Raw genomic sequence first — 26619 nt, forward strand, 5'->3', positions numbered from 1 at the left:
GTTTAAGAAAAATCACACGAGCTGTAGGCTAAGTGCATTATCATACAAATGCAAATGTGATACTCATCTTATACAACAGTTCATTAAGTAGTTAATATTGTGTTATTTTAGACACAATGTTGTCTGTTTTGCTAAAGTTTGCCAACCAATATATAAAGACAAATCAGAACTGTTCATCCTCAAGCAACCCACAGCGTCATTTCATTTCTTAACCCACGTTTTGAACGAATTTGGCGAACCATTTGGCACGTTTAACCATTGGTCATATTTGCGCTGGCTTTGAAGTGGCACTGCACAGACCGATCGGTGTATGACATCAAAGTACAGTGTGAGGGATTCAAAAGCAGAAGAAGTTGTCTGCTCTCTAAGCTCTTGCAATACTTGATGTCACACACCGGTGACGATCCGCTTCAAGTCAAACAAGCCTAATGATTAAATGAACCATTCATAAAGAACCATTCACTTCACTCCTGAATGAATCAGCCATTTGAACGAATCAAATGAATGAATAAATGACTTGATGACTTAATCATTAAGACATTTACCACCACCTACTGGCAGTTTTAGTTTATTTTTTATAGTAGAATTTCATTAAAGAAATAATTTAATATTTTCATAGTAATAATAATAAAAGTAAGAAAATAAATTATTAAAGTTATAATTCACCCAACCAAAAATGACAATTCTGTCATCATTTACTCACATGGTCCAAAAGACTATATGTAATAAATTTGATCAAACAAGTTATTTTTTGCTGAACCTACTTTTTGTACAACAATGACTTTAAATGATCTTTTCAGAGTAATTTCTCCAAATTTGATGTGCGATAAATTAGATTAATTAATCACAACATCACGTTATTAATTAGATAAAAAAATTTAATCGCTTACCAGCCCTAATATATATATATATATATATATATAAATGTGTGTGTGTGTGTGTGTGTCTGTGTGTGTGTGTGTGTGTGTGTGTGTGTGTGTGTGTGTGTGTGTGTGTGTGTCCACTTTATATTGGATATCGCCTCCCCTGTCAGATATCGGTATCGGCTGTCAAAAAAACAATATCAGTCGACCACTAGTTTATGCAATTAATATATCACTGCATATAAATACAGTAATAATGGGAATGGAATTGTCTGAAATTAATATTTACAAGCTGTAGTTTTAAAGCCAACAAAAGAAAACTGTATAGTAATTACGTTTTTTGCAAGTAATTGTAATGATTCCATACCTGGCTTGCTGGGCTGGTTTGACTTTGGTATAAGGAGAACTTGGTCTTGGCTGGGTCCTCTGATGTTGGACTGAGAGGCTTAGGATCTGACATGGACCGCTGAACACTTTTTATGGGCCTCGGAATAGTCTGATGCCTTTGTGGTGACTCTGCAGTGAAGGCTTTTTGTTGGGGAGTCACATGTGCCTTGTTAAGCTTCTCACTGGAAGTAAAGGTAGTCTCCAACATACGATGGGGAGACAACGGAGACACTGGAGAGTACAGCACTTGTGGAGATTTGGGAGGCTGACGGAAAGGAGATTCATTTTGCTGCTGAGCTTGCTGGTATCCAATATCTAATGGATCTGGCTTTCTCCTTTCAAACTTGGTTGGCATGGCACCAACTAATTGCAGACTAGTGGAATAGGGACTAACCGTAGTAGGAACACTAAGCTGAGGAGCAACAACTCCTTGGGATTGTGCCTCTGGATCAGTTTGACAGGCTAAACTCTCTCCCTTATGGGTTCTTTCTGGAGCAGATATGTAGTGAAGAAGTTCAACCTTTGATGTTTCAGCCATGGTTATGTGAATGGCTGGAGAGATTCTACCCAACTGGTCTGACTCAGTCTGACATGAGGAGTCATTAGTGGTCTGAATGGCAATGCTAGATTTAGATGCATCACTCTTAGTCTCTGCAGTTGGTTCAGAGTGCTTGGAGTATCTTGAACGTCTGCGGCGTATTGGTTGACTGTCCCACTCACCTTGGTCTTCTTCATCTGTCTGAACACTGCAGTCAGCTATACGTCTAGTTCTACGGCGACGAGACGTGAGTTTATCCTCTGTGTCTTCATCATCAGTTTGGACACTGCAATCTGCAATTCTCTTGCATGACTCATCCTCTGACCCATTCCTCAAACGAGGCATAGAGTTTTGTTTCTTCATAATCCGACCATCACCCTGATCTTCACTATTTTTAAGAGACATCTCTGAAGAAGAGCTGGGCAAAGGCCTAGTGGACACTACAGCCTGGACCACCTGCCCATCAGCACATGGCAAGATCTGCACACTCTGGCCATCTTGTGGAATAATTCTACCACTCTGATCATAGATAATTGAGATAGTTTGAGGTGTCGTTCCACCAGCCATTACACCTTGAATAGCCCCTTGAGCTGTCGTAGCTGCTGCTGCAGCCGCCGCCGAAGCAGCTGCAGCCTCTGCTGCTGCTACTTCAATTGCTGCTTTTTTCTGCCTCTTTTGGTCTTCAAGCTGCTGCTGGAGTTGCTGTTGTAGGGACTGAATTTGGTCTAGCTGCATCCTTTGCTGTGCCAACTGCTCTCTTTGCATCACAAGCTGGGTTTCCCTTTCAGCTTGTTGCTGTTGAATAACCTGCTGCTTGATTGTCTGTAGCTCTTGTATCTCCCTCTGCATGAGCAGATGTTCTTTCTCTCGGTGCCTCTGGAGTTCCATGCGGTCCCTCTCCAACTCCTCTTGTAAACGTAGCTGACGCAATTTCTCTAACTCAACACGTTCTCGCTCTAGATGCAAGAGCTGCTCCTGTTGTAGTCGCAATCGTTCCTCTTCTTTTTCCCTCTCAATATTAGCAGATGTGGTTATAGTGGTACTGCCAAATGCATCTGAAAAAACTCTAGTAATTGCCTGGGAATGTTTTTGTGGCACTCTCAGTTTTTGAGGTTGTGTCTGTGGCTGGCTTTGAGTTTGTTCCTGACTTTTGATGAATGACTGTGGTTGAGTTTGGGGCTGTATTGGGAGTTGAGTTGTAGTACCTTCTACTGAAATATGAGACAAGGCAGCCTGTTCATTTCCAACTGATTGAACTGGCTCTGTACCAGCTGGTTGTACACCTTGCAGACCCAAATTTGAAATAGGTTGACCAGTTTTAGGTGATGCAGTTGTTGACATAGTGCCAGGTGCTGTAGGCTTTCCCAGATAAACTGGAGCTTCCTCGGATGTACTAGAATGTGGAACACTTCCTGATAAAGTATCTGGAGCTGTTACTGAAAATCGATTTGGAGGAGGATATCTGTAAGGTCCTTGGGCATTAAGAGGCATTCTTGGGGTGACCTGAGGCAACCTGGTGAGGCTAGCCAGAGGTACAGCAGTTACACTGGCTGTAGGGTAAGATCCGTATACTCCTCTTAACATGGGATTGAGAACAGGGGCAGGCTGGGTGGTGATTGGCAGGGTGGAGGCTATTGGGGTGTTGATAGTAGAATATATCATGCCATCAGCTGTCCTTACAGCAGGGGGATACAAAGACCTTAGGCTAGCTTGTCTAGCATTGATTAAATTTGTAAGTGTCTGACCATGTACTATTGGTCTGCCTTCAGGACCATACAAGAAATTGGATCTAATAGATTCTAGGCCTTGTTGAAAATTAAGTCTTCCTGCAGGGCCTGCTCTCCCAGCACTATATTGCAGAAGCTCAGGATTACTGGTATAGCGGCTACCAAACTGCTCCATGGAGTTAAGAGCAGCACACATTCTGCTAATCTCTCTGGCTGTAGTGGCACTATACTGTGCAAGATTGGATTCTTGAAAACCACCAAGATCACGTGAAAGATAACTATTCTCTGCATTTATATTGGACAATGAGCCATATCTTCGTAAAGGTAATGGTGGAGCTGAATCACCTCCTTGATGTCGTAGATCTGTGTAAGATCCATACTGGGCACCCATTCCAAGGTATCCTGCCTCATAGGCCTGCTTCATGGTGCTTAAATCCACTGCTAGGTCCCCAGGGTCAGTCCTCTGATGATATTGGATACTTGAATCCGCTAAATTGTTGTCTGACACTGATGGTGGAAGTCGTCCTGGAGGAGGCATGGTAAAAGATTTGCGTTCATCAGCAGATGCTTGTATGTTTACTGTTTGGTAAACATCTTTTCCAGGTTGGCTTTGCTGCCCAGGAGCTTGGGATGGCTCAGCAGAAGGATCTGATAGTGCTGTTTTATCTCTCTGAGCAAAAGGAGCTGTGCAACTACTTGCAAATGGCAAATTGTATACAACGTCACAGCACGCTAACTGATTCTCTGGTTTAATCTGTCCAGTAAAATCTAGAACTTCTACTGGCGGAGGCGGCTCCTCTCTTTTAACAAGCTGGGTCACTGCACCTCCTTGAGTGCTATTCTCATCCAACTGCACCATCATTACCTGTGGCTTTCCTGTGGAGAGATTCATTACAGCAGTCTTATTCTTTAGTTCCAAAGCCACCCCACCATATATGTCATGACCAAGTGTAGGGGTGGTAGACGCAGAGCATGATAATGGTGGTGGAGGTAGAGGAGATATTTTGGGAATAGAGCTAACTACTGTTTGGGTCCCTCCACCAGTGTTCTGGCTTACCACCAAGTCCTTCTTCAACAATATTGGCTGAACTTGATTAGCTAAGTTGTACCGAGCAAAAGATGCATTTTGTTGATGCTGCTGGAGCTGTTGCTCAAGGAGCTCTTGTTGCTGCTGAAGCTTCTGTTGCTGCTTCTGAAGTTGCTGCTGTTGAATGCCTAAATTTTCCAGACAAGCATCAATTTTTGGAATGGATGGATCTGTGATAATTGGCCTGGTCTGGGTCAGACAGACTGCAGATCCAACTCCTTGGCCAAAGTCGACTCTATTTTGTAAAGGATCTCCATAAACGACTGGTTGTTTTGGCTGTGATATAAACATGGATGCTGCCACAGTCACACTTACAGTTGTTGGTGTAGTTATTGACACCTGGGGTAGAGCCTGTGCATTTAGATTCATAATAAGAGGTTGTACAGCAGTGTGACGGCTTGGTGGTGTTTCTGCATCAAGTGAATATCGACGTGTATCAGAAGCTAGAGATGTTAAGTCCATACCATGGTCTGTCATGATAATTGGGGCAGGCTTTATTGGTGCTCTCAGATCCACTATATTACTACCTGGACCAACTGTGCTTTGCTCTACAACTCTTGAGGTACCAGGTACTGTGGAGATTCTACACAAGGATATATTTCCCACTGAAAGAGATCCACTACTTTGGGAACCAGCAGAGGTGGCAGTGCTCACAGCCACGCCAACTCTTTCTGATATCTGTGTCCTTTGCGAGCTATGTTGAGGTGATGGGTGAGGTGGATATTTCTTTGGTGACGTGGTTGAATTTGTTGTTGCATGTTGAGTCTGATAAATTGTCTGTTGGATGTCTTTTGTTGGTGAGGATAAAGGTGAGGTGGAGGAATTCACTGTCACTGGTTTGGTTTGACTGCTAGTTCCTGATCCCAATGTAATCACCATAACAGGGGAATCTTGGGAGGACTGCTGTCTTGAAAGACGTGGTGCCCCAGCTCTATGATGGAGCTGAGAGGTCTGAGTAGGTGCCACTGTAGAAGTTGTACAAGGTGCAGGGCCACGTGTTGGACTTTGTGTTGGAGAAGTAGAAGGGGATGTGGAAGGACTTGAGCCTTTAAGATATGAGAACATCTTTGATGTTAAGGAGGAGGATCCAGGATCCGGCACTTGACCCTGTACTTTCCCCTGAACACCAGGTCTTCCTTGAGGCTGTGTAGCAGCAGGCTGCCTAACTTGAGACTGTGGGGAGCCAGTTACATGGCCTCCTTTGGAGGTTTGGTTGCTCATTATAACTTGACTTTGTTGTGTAGCATGCACTCTTTGTGTTCCTCTTCCTGAAGGATCATTTCCAGAGAATGAAACTGGAGCTGCGATCTGGGTAGGACTTGTACCTGGACTCAAAGAATTTGTTCCAGAATCCAGATGATGTTTCTTGTCTGTCTGAAGGAGTCTTTCCTGGTTTTGTTGTCCTTGTCTTCCTGGTGCACGTTGCTGCTTTTGCATCATCTCTGCTTTTCGCATCATTTCCTCATAAACCTCTTCAGCACTTTTTAATGATTTCTCTGCCGCAGATGGAGAGACAGCAGAATTTTTTTCTGTTGGAGAGTACAAAGACATAAATGTAGGTAGATTATATTCACTGCCAGACTTGTACAGCTTTGAACCCATTTCAAATCCTTCAGCTTCTGAATCCATGGAGGGAGAGTATTCTGAGCAGGATGATCTATGTAGTTCTTCCATTTCAGCAGCTTGTCTGAGTTCCTCTGTTGGTGATGCATCTTCAATGGGTGAAAGGTTACTAGGAGGTGTCTTTGATCTCTCTCTGCGTCTCTGTGCCCTCAGTTCCTCTTTGTCCCTTTTAGTTTTTCTGGCTGTACTGCGAATCCTTTGCTGCTCTAAGTCTCTCATTTTCTCCTGCTCTCTCAGAAGTTCCTCTTCTTCTCGCAACTCGTCTTCTTCTGAGGAGTCCTCAATGGTGGGCAATAATGGACCATGGGATCGATGCCTTGCTTTTCTTTGCTGCTTTGCTTCCTCAAGCCTTTGTCGTCTGCTAGGACTGCTATCACTATCATCTTCCATTGATGACACAGAGGTTGGAGAAGTTCCAGAGGTATAGCTTGGTGTGGTTGCAGGGAGGGTTGATGAGTATTCTCCCCTTGACCTTTCTTCAGGTGACCCAGTAAGGCTTTCCATCTCAAGCTCAGGCTCCCTGAGGTCTTGATCTGTGCTGAGTTCCATGTCACGATTATAGCTATTTGTATTATTCAGTTCAATAGTTTTAAATCGTCTCAGACCACCTTGTGAGGCCATCATGTCATCCGCTTCACCCGATTTGTAGCTATCAGTGCTTTTAGTGTCTTCTTCAAAACTGCTAGATTGCTGTGTCAGGCGACGTCTCTCTTTTCCTAGATCCCCGCTATGTTTATGGCTCCTTTTTGTCTTCATGTGGCCCTCAACATCTGCTGTGTCTTCCTCATCTGCACTCATTTCCAGAATCTGTCTCCTCATGAACTCCTCATCAGTCAGGTTTTTCTGTGATTTCTTCTGTCGGGGTGGTAATGGAGAAAGGCCACTTTCACTACTGTCTTCCACATAATCATGTCTTAATTTACAACTGAGATCATCCGATGCTTCCTCATCAGACTCATATTCCTGATCTTGTGTTATAGACAGAGATCGAGGTCTCTGCTGTTCTGCTGTGTTTCTTCCATCACGATGCTGTCCTTGGTCAGTGGCTGTATGTGACTCCAACAGAGGTCGCATTGAACTTTCCAGTTTTGTTAGTTCAGATGGACTTGGGGGGCTGCGTTGGTCAGAAATCCCCCTCTCACTGAGCTTCATAGAGTCCTCTTGGATCAGGCCAGTAATCTCACTCTGGGAGCTGGATATACCATCAGAGGAGTAGCCTGTATCACTCAGACTCTGTGTGCTGGACTTGTTGGAATCCTGTAAATGCAGATGACACTGCATTAGGTCATAGGTCATATGATCATTTAAATTATACTGAAATATTTATAAAGTCGACTAACATATAAAACATTGAAAGTTTATTAAGCACAATATACAAAACATGCAAATGGCACACATTAGGCAAGCATGCAAAACCTGGAGGTGATGAGGTCAAAAGTGAATCTAAATCCTGATTATCCTGAAAATTGTAATTAATGTAATAAATAATACTAGTTAATGATGTAAATAAACATGGCATGCATATGTTAACACATGATAACTCTGGAAATACTTATAGTGTATGTCACATTAAATGGTTACATAAGGCTATTTGTAACTTCAGTTCTTTGTAATTGATAAGACAAAGTTTACAAATGATGTTGACTCATAACTGTGCTTGTGTAACCATCAGGCACTGGAAATAGTGATTAGCCACTGAGACTGTAAATTGTTTACCCCGTTTTTGAGTACAGATGACATTGGTTATATTATTCAACATATAACAGTCCCATCATATAATGCTGAAGTGATCTGTTATGAAGGATAAAGACAGTGGTGATGAGGACATGGAGGGCCACTCACGTCATCATGTTTAGATTTCTGCTTGCCACTACTTTTCTTCTCATCTTTTTTATCCGATGTTCCCTTTTTAGACGTTGCTTTGATGTCCCCCTCTTTTTCTGTTTTGGACATAGCTTGTTTCTTGTTAATGCCTTGATCTTGTTTTTCTGTCTCAGCCTTAGTTGCAGGAAATTGTTGAGAGGGGCCCTTGGATTGTGGGGCCCCTTGCTTTACCGGAGAAAAAGGACCACTTACTTGGGCACCAGGTGGCTTTTGCTGCTGAGGGCTGGTAGGTCTCAGCGTAGCTTGCTGGCTAGACCCTCGCTGCTGTTGTTGATTGGCTGGGCCTAGTAGTCGTGGAGATCCAACGGATGATGGCACAGGAGGGGGAATATCCCCTAAGCTTTCTGACATTGCTCTGTGGGTCTGGCATGTCAAACACAGCCATTCTTTCTTCTGAAAATGAAAGGAAAACATATAATAAGTACATGGAAATAATTGCGATATAAAGGGGAAAAAAACTGTAATCAAGTTGAAGTGTCAATATTCAGATTACATCACTCGCCCTTACTGGCATTCACTTGCACTCTCTCTGCCTTTGTCACACTACTATTGTAATTTAAAAGGGATTTGGTCAAGCCAAGCAAGCAAGCATTATTGGGCCCTGGCCAAGACTGTGACATTTTCTCAAAGGCCTTGCTGACTCTCTTCAGAGCTACCCTTTAACACACAATTATTTAGCCTCTGTTAAGTCCAGTAAGACACACAAGCTCAGAATGATAGCTTATACCATCCACAGCAGGAGGCTCCTGTTTATTCAAAATCACAAAGCTTTTAATTCAAAGCTTTAGGAGTGTGAGACTATAACCATATGATTATTAAGATAAAAATTATCATTTAGATCAAAACCTCACACATTATTGGACGAAACACATATCAGCTTTTCATTTCTAGAACAATGCTCAGAAATACATGTGGAAAATACTTGCTGTGCAGTGTGTGATCTATAATCACTATATAAAATTGCTAAATACAAAATACCAAAAAACACACCAGGAATATGCAAACTGACATTTAGGACAGATGACTACATAGAGAGTGATAAACAAAATGTTATACACTGATAGTATGATCTCATAAAACACAATTGCATTGCTAGATGAACTATAAAGTAAAAATCATTAGCAATTTTATTGTAAAATTCACTAAAGCATTGAGCCAGTAATTCCTTCTGCATCATCACAGAAAATATTCACCATATATTGCACCATATATAGCAGCAAATAGTACCACAGCATAAAATAAAACAACTACTAAAAGTTATTCTCTTTCACAGCCTTGGGTCTACAGATCATTTCAAAAGAAAGAACACCAAAACCATTCAGATATACTGTTATAAGAGACTACAGAAGTTCTCACATAGTTTAATGAGTCTCATGAGTACAGCAAACAGAGACTCATTAACTGTTAACAGTAACAGTTCTCCTAGTCCTAAATATGAAAGAGATTGTTTTTTTATTTGATATGCTGCTCTCTTCTTGATTTTACTGTCAGACTACTATACTTTCACAATACCTTTTGGAATTGTTTGCTGGGTTTTGTTTCTATTCAGTGACTGAGGTTTGGTGACTCAAGTTGATGTACAAGCAGTTGCATCAGTGTAGATCAGGACAGAATTCCATGGGCTGTTGATCTCTGGTGCACAAAGCATACACAAACATACCACAAAACTGCATCAGAAATTGCTCACTTATGTAAACTGCCCCAAAATAGAAGTCTTCATCTAAAGGTGTGTTGGTAGGTTGCTAAGCAGTTGCTTTTGTTTCTAGGAGGTTGCTTACTGGCAAAAGACAAAAACCAACCACCACCTTTTTCTATAATATTTTGTTCCCGGGATATGACTGGGATGCATAAGTGGAAATATATAGAATTTAATGCTGAAGTTAAAAAGTTTTGGGGTTCTACACAGTAATGGCAATAGTAATAAGTCCTAGATGTATTACTTGTAACTTCATACAAATTATGCCATTAAAATCTCCAAAGCCAAGCTGTTGAGTATAAAAAGAAGCTCTTTGTGGTAAGTAAACAGCTCTGCTTTTAACAAAATTCAGACAAAATGTACGTGCACAGCTTTGCTTGACTGCTAGAGCGGGTCAGGATGAAATCTGGGGAGAGGCTGAGAAAAGGAAAGGTTCTGCCATGCGAGACAGACGCCTTTTCTTTTTGATTCTACGTACCCCCCCAGTGCTCCACACTGATGCTAAATACTGTATAAACAGGTGCAGCATTCACTCAATGCTTGTGCAAAGCTCCCAAAATGCTCTGCCATCTGTGCCTTTCTGCTTTTTATATGGTGTGTTGAAGTGGAATGGGACGTTGTGTGAGTGTAGTCATTTCTGAGGTGTGCTTTTAGCATAATGAACAAAGCAAAGGTAGTAATGTAGTGTGTGCCTGTGAAGAAAGCCCAAGAAAAACTGTAACTGTTATTTCAAGGAAAATGATTTGTGAAAGCTGTGACTCATTTGGACTGGCTGAATGTACACGAAAGGTTGAGTTCTAAAACACAGTCTTTTTTTGAATTCAAAAATCTGAAAGTATGCACCTTTGGCTTTAGAGGTTAATTATTAATAGTTAGATAAAGTGGGAAAGGCCTCTGAAATAGAATAAAATGAAAAAAAAACAAGAGTAATGTTAATAATTAGTATTTTCTGTGTACATGTGAGTTTCAGATAGAATGGAAACCACAGATGCAATGTCAGCTCTTACTGAACATGAGACAATCAGACAATTCTTGTTTGATTTACAACTCAAAGTCAAATCTCAGGTTTTACCTTTTGAGTCTCAGGTAATGATGGAAAAGACACAAGTTACAAGGCCAAGACAATTCAAGGGCTAAATTCAGGCATTTTAGCCTTAATAATAACTTCAGTCTATATTTATTATCACTAATAAAAAAGGTATCTGCATCAGAAGTATATAGTTTAAATGAAGCAATATACATTTTAACAATCTACAGTAACTATCAAAAATTCTACTGACATATTGGATGCCAAAGAATAACATGGTTCAACTTTATACCAATGCACTCAAGTATTTAGAAAATAGCAAGGCAAGGACAGTTGCTTTGTAAAATAATGCTTAAGATTGCATCTAACTACATACTGTGAACAACAATAAATGTTTGCTAACATTATTTAGTTAATCCACAGGACCTGAATTAGCTAATTGCATACCTGTGTTACTGTCTGTGTCTGTGATTTTTGCTCCTAGTTCACAGTGTGTTTCGATGTTGCCATCAAGCAGGTGCAGACTTGACTGCTTTGCTTTCTGGGATAAACTTTGCATTTAATAAATTTCAAATGTTATATAAACCACTTTCCTTATAAATCACTGCAAAAGTTTAAATCTGCTGCTTTATACTTCACCACAATGGATTGAGTCTCCCAATGCTCACAATAGTAACACGGCATTTGTAAGTGAATCATTTTAATATAGACAGGGAAAATGAAGCTCTGCTAGAAGTGAAACCACAATGAACACTTCCAGTGTAGACAGCTTCACTGACTATAAAGGGAACGTCTTGAATTTTACACACCACTCATGTTCAGTAGACATGTTATACATCTCTCAGACTGAAATGACTCTTCTCCCCTATAAAAATATCTTCATGTAAATGCAAATGATCATTGTTAATGATTAGCATATAGATAAGTTTGTTTTCTAAAGCATCCTCCCTCCTGTTACAAAAACATGCCAAGTACTGGTCCCTATTCACAAACCATTACACGCAGCTCAGCAAATAAAAAGACAGAGGTAGAAAAATGAAAACGCGAGAGATCAAAGTGTTAGCAGATCAGTTTAGAGTCATTTAAACTCCGCAGTGAAGGGCAGAGAGGTGTACAGCTCTTAAAAGATTTACTTTAAGAGAAAGTGGGTGTAAGGCCTTAGACTTTGTAGCGCTTTACATAAAACTCTGCAACTCAGTGCGCAATGGGAAAAACACTCATAATCAATCTCTGATATTGAGGGGACAGAAAGCAAGAGAAAGAAGTATGGATGTTTTATGTGTACAAGCAGAATTTATCGCAGTTAGGTAGGTTTATTAGAATTGATTATACAGATTATAAAGCAAGACAAGCACTGAATGTTTCACTACAAATATCAACAGCACTCAAATGACAAAATCTCCACACATGGTGTTTCTTGTCTCTCTTTCATATCGACATCCAAGAAAAACTCACACTTTTCCTCTACCAGGCTGCTTGCTGCAAGAAGACATGTCAGTTTAAGGCTGTGAAGGATTTGCTTTTAGGATTTTGAAAGCAAGAACTGATGCATTTTTGTGTAGTCTGCACAACTGACTGAAAAGAGTTGCATTTGTCTTGCCATGTGAAATGGATTCTATTTGTTTATAGCCTATACCTTATTTTTCCATTTTCTACAACCACATGCAATGACAAATCAGGCAATAAAAAGTGCATATCACAAATCAATGCACTTGGCCAAACAGGGAAGAGAGCTGGAATGGCAAAATTCTGTTTTTGTAGCCACTGATCTGAGAATAACTGCATTTAGGGAAAGTTTTAGATAAAATAGATTTACATTTGTTCATTCTATAGACACTTATCCAAAGCAACTTTATAAATAAGGACACAATATTCCTCTTATGAAGGCAATACTGAGAGTGCTTACAATACAGTACAGACTAGAAAACTGTAAATAGTTTTAGCAGTTTATTTTTTCTTCAAATAAATAGAATGTAAAACATTTCAATAGAGAATTATTTATATATATAGTTTCAACTAGTAATGCATCAGTAAATGTTGTCATCATGTTAAGGGACTGTGCTGGTCAGACTACAGTTATTGCAGGACATTGGGGTGGCATGGATTAGTGGTAACTCATGTAGGCTGGTAGCTCGAAGGTTATAGGTTCAAACCCCAGAAGGGATGATTTATGAGCTATAACCACTATGCCCTTGCTCTAAGAGGAATGGTCTATGAAAAAAAAACATACAAGAAGTCAATTAGGATAAGAAGTGTGTGCTTAATAAAGAATAATGTAATTATAGTGTTTCTTTTTTGGTTAAGTGTACAGAAAGGCATAAATTACATGTACATATTAAAGTTAGAGACTGTGACATTACAATGTCTGAGCTTTTCAGTCAAAATGCTACATTTATTCCAGACAAACAGAGCCATCTACAGTCTACACATTAAATTAGCTCATTTCTGTGAATACAACATAATCTCATGATGGCTGCAATGCTTTTTATATCAGAAATACAGACAGTGATTATGTCCAGAATCCTCAAAATTATGCAAAGGCTCCAGAGTCTTTTAAAGAATTAAACATAATTTGATAGTATCAGGGATATCTTTAGTACAGTACCTTCAAATAAGATTACACTTTAAAAAAAATCAGATTAGAGAGCTATTGAAACATGCCAGACTGTCTAAAGAAAATCTAAATAAATATATATTAAATTAGTGGACACTACTATTGCTCATAAGCATTTTGAACAAACTATTGCCCCCAAGTTTTAAACTAAAGTGCGTAACTCATCCCACAAAGTTTGTGGACAGTTGCTGAGGAGAGGCATTCTATTATTTTTCTAATCAATTTGACTTACGGTTTTTGCCTGGTTATAAAAATCAGGAGATGTGAGCCATATCTACAAATTACAGACTTCGAGGGCCTGTAGGACAACACCTTAGAACCCAGAACACCATAGCAATGCACCAGTGATCAGTGGGATTTTTAGTAAGAAATTAATACTCAGCCTTAGTATTCAGTAAGTATGCATTAACCTGATCATTATAAATATCATAACATTTATGATGCTACAATAAGTGTTGTAATTTTTTTATTTTCTGTTCATTAAAGAATTCTGAAAAAAGTATCATGCTTTCCAGATAAATATTAAGCAGCACAACTGTTGATAATAATAAGAAATGTTTCTTGAGCATCATGTGACTCTGAAGACTGGAGTAATTATGCAGAAAATTCAGCTTTGCATCACAGGAATAAATAACAGAAAACAGTTATTTTAAATAGTAATGATATTTCACAATATTTCTATTTTTACTGTATTTTTGATCAAATAAAAGAGGCTTCTTTCAAAAACATTAAGAACCTAACCCCCAATCTTTTGAATGATTGTGTATATAAAATAAAATTAAGCTGAACATGTAGTTTTTGTGAAACAACAAAAAGTCTGTTCTTTTTAAATGCGTATATTATGACTTTTGATGATATGAGCCAATTAGAACTCCTCTCTGGAATATAAAACTGTGCGTTCATTAAAAGAACAATCAGAGATGCCTCTCCACAGGTTACAGGAAAGAAAAAGGGTTAGCCGGATTGATCCACACAGCGAGTTGTGCTGACTCACCCTCTGACCAGACACCTGCAGATCAGCATGAGCTGCGGTTACATGACAGAGTTAGCGTGTTTGCATGGACATTCATGGGAACAATGGTGGTACATGATGGAACCATGTGACATTTTACATCTCTTGCCGTGCCTTACAATGTGAATATTATGCTATGACAGTGGTCTTGAAGAACATTTGGATGTCTATCAGCATATATGCTTTGGTAAAAATGTATTAATATAATATAAACTAAAGATATATATATATAAACAGCAACTTGATATTTATATATAAAGTATTAATAGGCTAAAATAAGAATACTTTTTTTTACTCATTTTTGGGGAGAAAAAGGGAATCTAATTCTATATTTCTGTAGAAGCATAAAACCGTCTTCAATCCGGGCGAGTATAGTAATATATTACAGAAGGAAATCCATTCTCTGCCAGCTGTGGTTCCCTTGTTTCCCCTGAGGAGGGCACCAGAGAGAGCACAAACGACTACACATTTAATCACCTCCACGTTGGGGCACAGGTGCAACCACATGCTCATACTCGCCGTCCACACACTCGCTCCACTCTGCCAGAATTCCCATTCGCCTGTTGACATCTCTCTACAGGACGCTTCCATCCCTGCTGACAGCCCACTGGGCACAGGTACTCACGCTGAAACAGGAAATGTCAGTGCTCATTAACAGCTAAGACACACCCACTCACCATCCCTACAAGTCACATACCTGACCCTTACTGCTGGACTCCCATCAGCCTATGCACTGATTTATGAACGTTTCTCACATGCATGTGCATTCATCTGTCATGCTCTGCTGTATGATTATGTGCGCATGTGTGTGCATGTGTCTGTGTCAGGATGGTTTTGCAGGGCAAGTTAAGAGATATGTGGGTTAATCCTGTGGGACTCCTTCAATGGGCCACGTGGCACTGCACACACACACACACACCAACACAGATCCTCCGGGCCTGCTGCCCTGAGTCTGAGCCTGCACCGGATTACCGAGAGTAGGAAATGAAAGATCATGCAGCATAAAAGCACTCAAAGAGCCCCTATTCAAACTCCATCAGAGAAAAGAAAAGTGGGAAAGAGAGAAAGAGAAAGCCATCTGCGTGTGCACTGGCATCCACCTGAGCAAAAGCACTGCAATGCATATGTTACAGTAGTTTGCTCCTGTACCGCCTCACTATCCATTAAGAGCACTGGGATTCATTCACTGCAGCAGAAACCTGTGAGAACTGAATTATTTGCTTACTGCATGTGGAGAGTCTCAACTGAAGCTCCTGCAGCACCTGAGGCAAAGAAAGACTCTGGATCATGTGGGTATAATTGATTTTGCTGTATATTAGCCTTAGATAAGCAGTGATATTACACAACGCAAAAGAATAGAAAGCAGGGACTTCTGAGAGAGCAGTCAGTTAGGACTTGAAGAGATTTTGTCTGCTTTAATTATTCTCCCAATTATATATCTAATATAATAAATATTTGATTTTTGCATTAAAGGAATAGTTCACTCAAAAATGAAAATTCTGTCAATTTACTCACTGATGTCAACTTCACTTTCTTCTGCGAAGCCCAAAAGATGATGTTAGAGAGAATGACTGGCTCAATCATCATTCACTTTCATTGTGTGGGGGGAAATGCAATAAAAGTAAATGGTGACTGAGGCTCTCAGTCCCTAATATACTATCTAACATCTCCTTTTGTGTTTCAGTGAAGAAAGAAAGTCATACAGGTTGGAGAAATATGAGGGAGAATAAATGATGACAGAAATGCCATTTTGGGGTGAACTATTCCTTTAAGCAGTGCATTCTCCCTGATTTTATATTTATTATCTGGCCAGTCAAAACTGTGAAAGAGAGAAACTGTCTGGATATTAGAAACAAGACAACCTGAAAATATCAAAAGAATAGTTCAGTCCAAAATTTAAATTAGCTGAAAATGCAATCACCCTCAGGCCATCTAAGATGTTCATGAACAGATTTGGAGAGATTTAGCATTACATCACTTGCTCACCAATAGATCCTCTACAATGAATGGGTGCCGTAAAACAATGAAGTCCAGACAGTTGACGACACCCATTCACTGTAGAGGATCCATAAGTGACGTAATACTACATTTCTCCAAATCTGTTTTGATTAAGCAACAAACTCATTTTAGGTTAACTATTCCTTTAATAATGTCTCTCGTCTTGTTTTGTACAATGCATTCCTTTTCTGCTGATGTGACCAGCACCACATGTACAAGGAAAAATAACATGAATATTTATGCAGTTTTAGTTAATAAGGAAAGATTTGACTTAAGGTTGTCAAAGCACTAACACAGAAATGTGTTAATCAAGTTCTGCTATACCATTTATCATTTACTGGTAGATATCCTTTATTCGAGTGGCCAGAACTGATTTACTGTTTTTACAAACGAGAAAGGCTAAGAAACATGAAGTAATGTGAAAAAGATGTGCAAATACACAACAAATTTAATACATTAACATTATTCAAATAAATATAACAATAAACATTTTATATACTGATAAGCATAATTTATTTCTAGCCAAAAAATCCTTGTGATCTGTAGTTACCGGTTACCGGAACACTACGTTTCAAAAAAGCATCTATGAAAAATACAGTAAAAATAACCATTTTTTGAAGTATTATAACAATTTAAAATAACCATGCTCTATTTAAATGTTTTAAAATGTAATTCATTCCTTAAATTAAAAATTTAAACATTTTCAGTGTCACATCCTTCCTCCTTCATTCATTAAAAAAAAAAACAAGTAAAAGAAAAAAACTAAGTACTGACTCTAAACGTTTGAATGATAGCGTAGAATTACCTATACTGTGATATGTGTTTGTTCTGCCCACCTCTACTTTAAAATAACAATGAAGCCCTATCACACACATGCAAACGGGCCTGAATAGCACCCGCGTGTCGCTGCAGGATAACAGGCTGTCATCAGCGATTAAGCTGGTGCGGGCACGGACTGTTGGTCCCTCTCAGGGTCATGTATTTGCACTCTTTATTTACGGCTTGTGTCGCTTTGCATCACTCCTTTCAAAATGAAATCACACAGATGCTCGGTGACAGACCAGGTGTAATGGCAATAACAACAAACACACCGCAGACCATATCAAATGTTATCTGTAATGAAGAAAGTGCAGTGTGAAAACTGTTCCCCTGAATAGCAGCTTCCTACGGCCCATAATGCTCTCTGATTACCTGAGTGGAAGCCCAGATGTCTTGACTACACCTTGGAGCATTCGACTCTCAACCCAAACATATTTTACTCTAGACAGCCAGAGAAAATATCTAATATCCAGGCACTGACGCTAGGTGCTTAGCTTATTTTCATTGGGCTATTTGTCATTTAGCAGATGCTTATATCTGACGCAAATTACAGCACATTTGCTATAGCCACAGTAAGTAGCAAAACAAAAAGCTAAAACATTTAGATTACATCCCAGAAAATGTACTGCTACACCATCACCACAGGACGTCACTCCAATGAATGTTATACTATTAAACATAATGAGATGTAAAACAATTTTTTTCGTTTATTTTATATTTATTTATATTTTATTTCTTCAATAAAATGCAATTCAAGCTGTTTTGGATAAAAGAATCTGCCAAATGCATATGCACATATCCCACATGTTGCATTACTCAGCATTGCCACAAAATAATTGTTTTCTATGGTCAGTTTTCACTTTTATGTCAACTACTGTAATGGTCGAATTTGATGAAAATCTTACATGTTGAAAACGTCAACATCTTTGTTGACACATATACAACATGCTTTGGCAAAGCGTTAATGTCTGCTTCCGTAGAGTATGTTCCCTGGCCAAAAAGACAGTGGGAAATCTCATTCGATGTCCCACTGAGAACAGGGACTGATGTGAAAAGTGTAAGATTAGGGCCTGTGTGTATAAAGCTAAAGCGCCTAAGGCGAGGATTACTCTCATAGGAACTATTTTTCTCTGTCAATTTAACTGCTTTTGTTAAAGCATAGCAGGCAAAAGACTGATCCACTGGACTTTTTGTCTTGCTGTGAGATACAAATGACTTTATAGTACATTTCTTTACCAAAAATACACCATAGTAACTTTAATTTCCACCAAAAATTCTATAGTGAGAATCAAAGAAGTGCAAAGAAACATCTATTTTAACTGAAATTGTTCTTCAACTAAATTAATTTCATATGTCAGGTGAAATGGAAGACAATGTGCTATGAATGACTGCTGCTACTATCAGTCATAGATAGCAACAACAGTAATATATTCACTACTGCAAGGCTGACCTACAAAATCCCGGGCCTGACTGTGGCAGATGGAATGAAGTTATCAAATTAAATGTCACAAGTTCATTTAAGCACTTGGTCTGCAAGAATGATTGCTCCCTCTAGTAACAAGAACATTTATGTTTTATGTAAAATCAGTCAATCAGTTTTATGTTTAATTCGTAAAATGTAATGTTTAATTGCACCAATTTTTTTCCCCTCCAGTTTAAAAGATGCAAGTCCAGGACTATTCTGGACAAACCTTAAGAGTGCACAGTCATGAGTCTAGATTTCTACAGATATCTGTTTCCTCACTTGGCACACCCATTCTCCTCTCCTCTCATTTCTTCATCCTTCACTATCATCTCATTGTGTCTCAGCATCTATCTCTCATTTCTTCTTTCACTGCTCTGCAGGTCTGATGAGGAGATATGCAGGGCTGGCCGGGAGACAGCAGTCAATGTGACCGGGAGCTATTTGAAATGGCCAATCACATTTGAGGTGATTAACATCAGCCAATCAAGTCAGAAAAGACTAAATGCCTGCAGGAAGTCATTATGAAGTAAGAAGAGCATCAGTGAATACAGCACTGTGTCTATGACACCCACTACTATTTAATGGGTTTGACCAGACCGCTAATTCAAGTGAAGACAAATCTTAATTGCACACCATACAATGGCATTCAAGAGAACAGTTTGGTGTTTTCTCCCCAGGATGACTATGGTCATATGCACAAAGTGTATACTATCAACTGTGTACTATACTATCTACTCAAGTATAGCTATAAGACTTTTGAATGGTCTTTTTTATCTACAACATACATTCAGTGTATATCCAGACACATTCTGGTCTAACTCTGAATAACTCAAATTTACAGAGACCAACTAGTCTTCCCTTATGGAATTGACACACTAGTACATTTACATTTCCGAGTGTCTATTTACACTAGCCTTGTTGGCAGAGGCTATTTTCACTAATTCTGCCCACCAACGTGTGATTGGGCTAGTCAACACTACAAAAGACGGCTGTCAAATGTCAGCTCCAGTGGCGTAGGTAAAGTACATATCGCAGTCTTTTGGGGTCCAAACCCGCATTTTGCCGAACTTTTTTCCTGCATTTTCAAATCTCATATTACATCGATAAGGCATTTATTTTCAATAAAAATTAAGAAAATAATCAATAAGTTGAAAATAAGGTATCAGGTAGGGTTATTTCCCAATGAAGTGGCATCCATTTAATAATCTGAATTAAAATTATAATTTACACCCAATATGTTATTGTTGTGTACTGTTTTATAATTTACTACAATTCTGAGGTGCAGATAACTGCCACTGTTTCCATTAAGAAGTAGATATAAATGGAAAATCCTGCTATTATAACAATGTAAATATAATCTACTGTATTATTATTTGCACTGTAAATAGCATCTATCGCTAAGAAAATATGATATATTTTCATCTATTGCAAATAGTCACTGCCTTAACATTTCTTTTCTTAGTGAAAACAGACTTTTTGTGCACAAAGTGACAAAAAAGTAACTAAAAGTACAAAATAAGTGGCCGAATCCAAGACAGATAGCTAAGATTCACATGCTATGCTAAGACCTCAAGAACCCAGACAACTTTTCTTGTAACTTTTTTTAACATGCATCACCTAGTGATGCTTCTGGACACAACGTCAGTGATGTTTCCTGGGGTCATCGGGTGTTTCGGCTCTATCAACAATCAGGCACCCTAGCCCAGGCGACCCAGCTGGGGTTGATCAAGTCCTGACTTGTGTCCAGGTAGCACTACCCTGCCCCATGGCTCTCCTCTCCTGATCCAGAGCCACCTTAAAGCAGCCTCCGCTGCCTCTGTGGCTGGCTCACACTTTGCTCGCCAGCCATTTCACAACAACAAAAAAATAAATAATTATACAATGATGCCATAACAAACTGAATGCATTAACAAGAAAGGATAAATTGGATTGTGATTTGAAGTGAGATTCGAAGTGATTTTTAAAAATCCTCCAGGTTTGCTGCTAATTATCATTATTATTACTTTTACTATTAATGACAATACTTATTGTTTTTAATACATACATATTAAACAATTAGAAATTACTAAAATTACTAAAATATTTTACTGTAAAAAAAGAGTATTTAAGAAAAATAATGTAATTATGATAATTTATTAGTCCAACTGTATAATTACAATATGAATATTTATGTCTGTTATGTAAGTCTGTCAAACTAGCTTTTAATCTGGCAGAAAACTGTTGATCTTAAAGTTGTCATATGATGCAATTTAAATTTTTCCTTTCTCCTTGGAGTGTTACAAGCTCTTGGTGTATAAAGAACATCTGTAAAGTTGCAAAGACTAAAGTATCAAATCCAAAGAGATATTCTTTATAAAAGTTAAGTCATCCACACCCCCCTAAAACACCTTGTTGTAACATGCCCACACACGTCTACATCACGATGTGGGAAGATTTGCATAACGACACCCAAATGTTCAAGAAAATAAAGAAGCATAACTTTTATTCTCGCTGTTGCCGCCGCCATGTTGTTGAGAAGCAGTGTGTTTCATTGTGAAATCGAAACTACTTTGTTTAGTCTTCCAAAAGAGGACACGACTAAAAATCAGTGGTTAAGTTGTATTATCAACACTCTTACAGAACAGTTCAACCCAAATATCGAATGTGTGTTTCTATAAATGTGGGCAATTCCAACTTTGCATGACAGTCTGGCTCTTCTGACTCACAGCCTGTAAGTACGTTTTCATATAAAGAATTTGCCACTGATGATTCAAACAAGAGTTTTGAGCAGTGTAGAGTAGCGCTTGTTGTTTGTTGTTTCTCTGATCACAAATGCAGACATGGTTTTATGTTTTACAAAAATATTTTGCAATTCAAAATGAACATAAGTACATTGTAGATAACGATTACATTTTCTGAAATAAGTACGTAGTAGTTAAAGACACCTAATATAAAGTGGGAGCATTTAATCTTTGATTACTCCTAAAAAAAGACAATGGTTACAAAATTTAACTAATAGTGAACTCAACAATATTCACAGTAGAATAATAAGATTGAAAAGAAAAAAAGTTATGTTAGTCCTAAAATACACACTTTTGTGGCTCAATCACAGTGTAAAGGAATCTAGGAGTCTAGATCCAAAACAGAAAAATGAACTTGGTTAGATCATGAAATCTTTAGGTGAATCATTAGGTGACTTTAAAAGACTTAAGTGGCCTGGCCTTGAAGATTAAGTCTATAAAAGAGGAACAATTTCATTTAATTATGAAACTGTGTCCCCTCCAATGAGTCACGTCTGTTCTAGCACCTGTGAGGGGAGACCAATCAATCAAATCAATGCTGCCCAGCCAATCAGCGCTATTGCACACAGAAAGCAGGAAATGCTGGGGTCTGATTCATCTGTGTAAAACATATCCAGTCTGAGACAGGCATCAACCCCCTGAGGAGCATTAGTCTGATGAATAGAGCTGTCTGCATAGCACAACAGCAATCTAGACCGAAGACAAATGGTTTTTGACCTCTGCCAACATTCACAGATTCAGAACTCACAGGAATGCCTCAGAGGCCATGTTTGCTGGTTTATCATAACATGCTAACAGTACTCAAAAAAAGGGAATCTGAATAAATCCTGTGTCATCTTGGCTCTTAACTAAAGCCAGGTGTACAGAGAGTGATTTTTGCCATGTAAGACAATTTGTCAAACAATGTGGTTACACCGTACAATAAGGTTATTGTTCATTTAAAAATATACTACTGTCCACTGTTAATCATGTTTGTTCATAATACATTAAATGTTTATAAATTGATAAATAAATTAATTTAAATGATTTGTTACTCACATTGATTAAATAAATACAAATAAAAAGTACAAACTAAATGTGTAAGTAATATTCAGTGATTGGCTATTCATTGTTATGCACAAAAATTCTAAAATACACTAAAAACAGTTTTCTATTTTAATTGACTTAAAAAATGTAATTCATTCCTGTGATGGAATGAATAAAACTATTAATTTCTTAAAAATGTGCATATCTTATGGACAAATGGAACATTATGCAACGTTAATTAGATGTTGCCCTGTCTACCTAGGCTTTTACTCAAGATCTCACCAGATTATATTCTACAATCAGACAAGCAACAGTCGTGATGAACATGGGAAATAAAATGAAAATAATTCAGCATGCTCCCAGCTTTTAATTAAAACACTCAGACTGGGATTTCTAAAATTCCAGTACTCCTTACTCCCACACCAGCACCACATAATTCCCAGAATAACTCAGCAGAAAGAACTAAAGGGAAGGCAGTAATCCAAAGTGACATATCCGCCTCCATTTGGGAGAAACTGGGTGACTTGATCAAGGATCTCATATCGAAAGCTGTGATAATCTCGTTAAAAGTTAACGATTTAGGGATGAGCTAGGCTGAACCTCCCTATCAATATTTTATCGGCCTGCCTTGCAGAATCAAGCTCTTTAATCACAAAGGGGAGGTGGGGATCTTTCTTGCCAAAAGAGCATTCACAAATTTGCAGTCAGCAGCAAGGTATGAGCAGACACAATCGCTCAGCTTGAGCTCCTTGGCTTCAAGTAATCCTGGTTTTGCAGCGATTAAATTCAAGACTTGATTTCATGGTGACCTCAACATCTATTTCTCACTGTACAATGTTATTTTTTCCATATGTTATCTCCAGTGTATATTTACTTCATTGCTTTCTGCCTTTCAGTCGGCCTTACTTAATCGCATTTTGTGAAGCTGTGCTGCCCTATAAACAACCTTTTAGACAGGCTGTTACTCCACCCAACCCACAAAAGCACAGCACTTCTGACAGTAGGCCAGAAATGCTCACAATAATTGAGTCGCCACAGTGGCTGGAGAGGTGGATATATAGACATATAACTGTATATGAGGTTACATAGAAAAAACAGCCGCTTGACTGTACAGACAACGAGGTGAAACATTATAGGGCCCTATGAGTTCCGTAAGGCAGAAAACATTGACAGAATTGCATAATCCAGAATTTATAGCATATTGCAGAATTGGAATTTGGTCAATTTTAGATGAATAAATTTCAAGTAGGGCTGTACAATGAATCAAATCTCGATACTGACTAGCTTCTGTGAATATTAACCCATAAAAGATCTCTGTGAATGTTTAAAGTGGGGTGTAACCAAAAAACGTTGCTATATGAGACCATGAACACATGAACTTCATCTCTAGAGCTGCTCTAAGAGTCACTTCACTTAATTTCACCATTAGCTAAAAACTATCATCACATTCACATAGAAACTCAAAGGTCTTCACGACAACCCATCAAAATTAAAGTCTGGTATAACTTAAAGAAATTGTGATAGAAAATATATTGCTATAATATAATACAATGTACTTCTCAAACCAATATTAATAATAAAACTATTAAAACTATTTTTTAAGGAATTTCGCAATTTTATTAATCCAGAAAAAAACAGACAACACAGAGTTTCTGTAACAATGAAATATTTCATATGACTGTATAATTGTACAAATTTTAAGTATTACATTAAAATATTATCACATTTTTAATATCAAATATTAAACTATTTAGTTGTTAAAATGTTATTAATTTAATTGACTAAACATGCTTTTTGTTTATTCAAATGTAATAAATCTCTGAAACAGAAAATGGAATATTAAAATATAAAAAAAATTGGAGAGGGGGGGGGGGTATGAATTTTGACTTTATAGGGCCCTTTTAGTAAATTGTTGTTAAATTGTACAAGCTTCATGATTTAAATTAATTAGCCGTGTCTAATTACAGTGCCTCTATTATGGGTAATGAAAGTTCACATTTTGGTTTTGGGAGTCCCCATTATCAGGTTGACATCCATGCAAGGTCAAAAAATATTTTCATTATCTTATAATATGCATTTGTTTTTAACTTGCTCAAAGACTTGCCAAAAGATTTGCTCAACGATTAATTTTTCCGAACCCCTCCTCTGCGTGATGCTAATCTGCGGTGATTGGTCAGATTGGTCTTATTTTAATGTCATCATGCCTGTAATGCCTGATAAAGCATCTTGTGATCTGCAGTGCTGCATTGTGTACAGCGTTACCAGGGAAACTGCTATTTTACTGCTCCAAAAGCAGCACCTAGTGGCAAAGAACTCATTTGCATTTTCATTCAGACCAATGCGAAAAGATTTGTTTTAAAAACGACTCATTTCAATGATTCAGTCAACTCTTTAATTTTAGAGACAATAACTTTATGGTGGACAATAACTACACATGGTGATTTAAAACTTTGCAGAATGTTTTCATTCACTGCTGAATGTTACACACTGAAGGTAATTTTCAAAAATCTATAATAGGGGCAAAACATTTTTTTTTGACAGCTAAAATGTTACTTAAAAGAAAAGAAAATGAAAAGAAAAGAATGGAACCCAGAAAATGAAATCCAGACAAATTATGACAGGAAAAAATTAACTTGAAAAAATAAACAGGACACTAAGGTATCAGCAGGACACTGTTCAATTAGATGGGGAAAAGGGGTGGGGCTAAATTTTATCTATCAATAAAGTGGGTGTTATATACCAGTACATTTAGAATTAAAAAGAGAATAAGAATTTCCAAGACAATCATTTTTTTCTTTAAAATAATATGTATAGATGAAGCATGCACAATAAGGCCAAGAACGCCAGGATTTATGTTGTTGTATGTTGACTAGCACAATTACGGTCACACTGATGTATGTGTATTTCTCTGCGTCTTATACAAAAAGCACAGCCCTTGATATCCAGCTAAAGGCATCATCACAACAACATTCCTCTGTGTTTGTGTGTGTATATGTTGTTCTGTGGGGATAAAGGGGCAAAGCATGGCTGCTATGGATCTTACAGAATCATTGTGAGGATAAACCAGGATCTCGGAGGATCAAAAGCCGTCTTAGCACTAACCCACCTTGCATTCTTCTTCAATAGGAAAACATTTTAACAGAGCTAACTGAAACTTGCTGAAATGTGTTAGCATGACTTCCCAGCTGCAACAGTGATGCAACATGAAGATACAATAAGCCAATGCTGCCTCTAATAGATTCTCTGTTGTTTTACAGTTTGTTTTCTGTACTAAATCAAGCTATTTAGACTAGATAATAAATTAATGTATTGGTAAAGATTAAAAACACAGCCACACACACAAGTTCTTCCACATGGCAGATAATTAGGGTTAAAAATGAACACTAACCAATCACTAATGTGAGTAAAACTGGCTTTGGTAAGTAATATTATCATGATCTTCAACATTAAATGGTTTAAACAGATTTTTAAGTATGCTTATATACAACTCTGATGTAATGTGTGAAATAAAACAAAATCTAGCTCAATTAAAAATTGATTCATTCATTTATTTATTGGATGAAAAAGTATTTTTAATAATATATATTTTATTTCTGAAAGAAATTAACACTTGCATCAGGAGGATGCATTACATTGATCGAAATAAATTAATAACATTTCAAAATACATTCAAATAGAAAGCAGTGAACAAACTAATTCTGAACAAATTCCCTATTATCTTAACATTGGCAGTTCTGGCAAACAGCTAATTTTGGACCCTGGAACTAACACAAACACACACTCACACACACACACACACACACACACACACACACACACACACACACACACACATAAATAAAGCCATGTGCAAACATCAGCATCACTTTCACAGTGTCACAAAAATAAAGCTGTTCAGTTTGATGCATTATTTAATCGTGTTGTAAGCAAAAGGTATGAGTGTTATTTGAATGTGCTGTAAGTGTGGTCTATGAAAGTTTATAGCTGCTAACTCGTTGCCTTTAGTCCCCCAAAACTGGCCTTTGGCATGATATAGCAGACTCGGGACAATGGATGCATGTGTATGTTTGAGC

The 26619-nt window shown here is 38.1% G+C and overlaps 1 protein-coding gene across 2 annotated transcripts in view; it reads right to left on the reverse strand.

Moving 5' to 3' along the window:
* bsnb (bassoon (presynaptic cytomatrix protein) b) overlaps positions 1 to 26619 on the reverse strand; it is a 97066-nt gene that overhangs the window by 13269 nt on the left and 57178 nt on the right. The window contains exons 4-5 of one of the 2 annotated variants that reach the window (XM_059538311.1): positions 8302 to 8502; positions 1231 to 7482 (exon numbers count right to left, since the gene is read on the reverse strand). In XM_059538311.1, the coding sequence (XP_059394294.1) occupies positions 1231 to 7482; positions 8302 to 8502 (6453 nt within the window). Of the gene's footprint in view, positions 1 to 1230; positions 7483 to 8067; positions 8503 to 26619 lie in introns of both variants that reach the window. The other variant, XM_059538310.1, reaches the window with a different exon arrangement.

The sequence above is a fragment of the Carassius carassius genome, chromosome 44, assembly GCF_963082965.1.
Source record: "Carassius carassius chromosome 44, fCarCar2.1, whole genome shotgun sequence".
In the NCBI taxonomy this organism is placed as follows: Eukaryota; Metazoa; Chordata; class Actinopteri; order Cypriniformes; family Cyprinidae; genus Carassius; species Carassius carassius.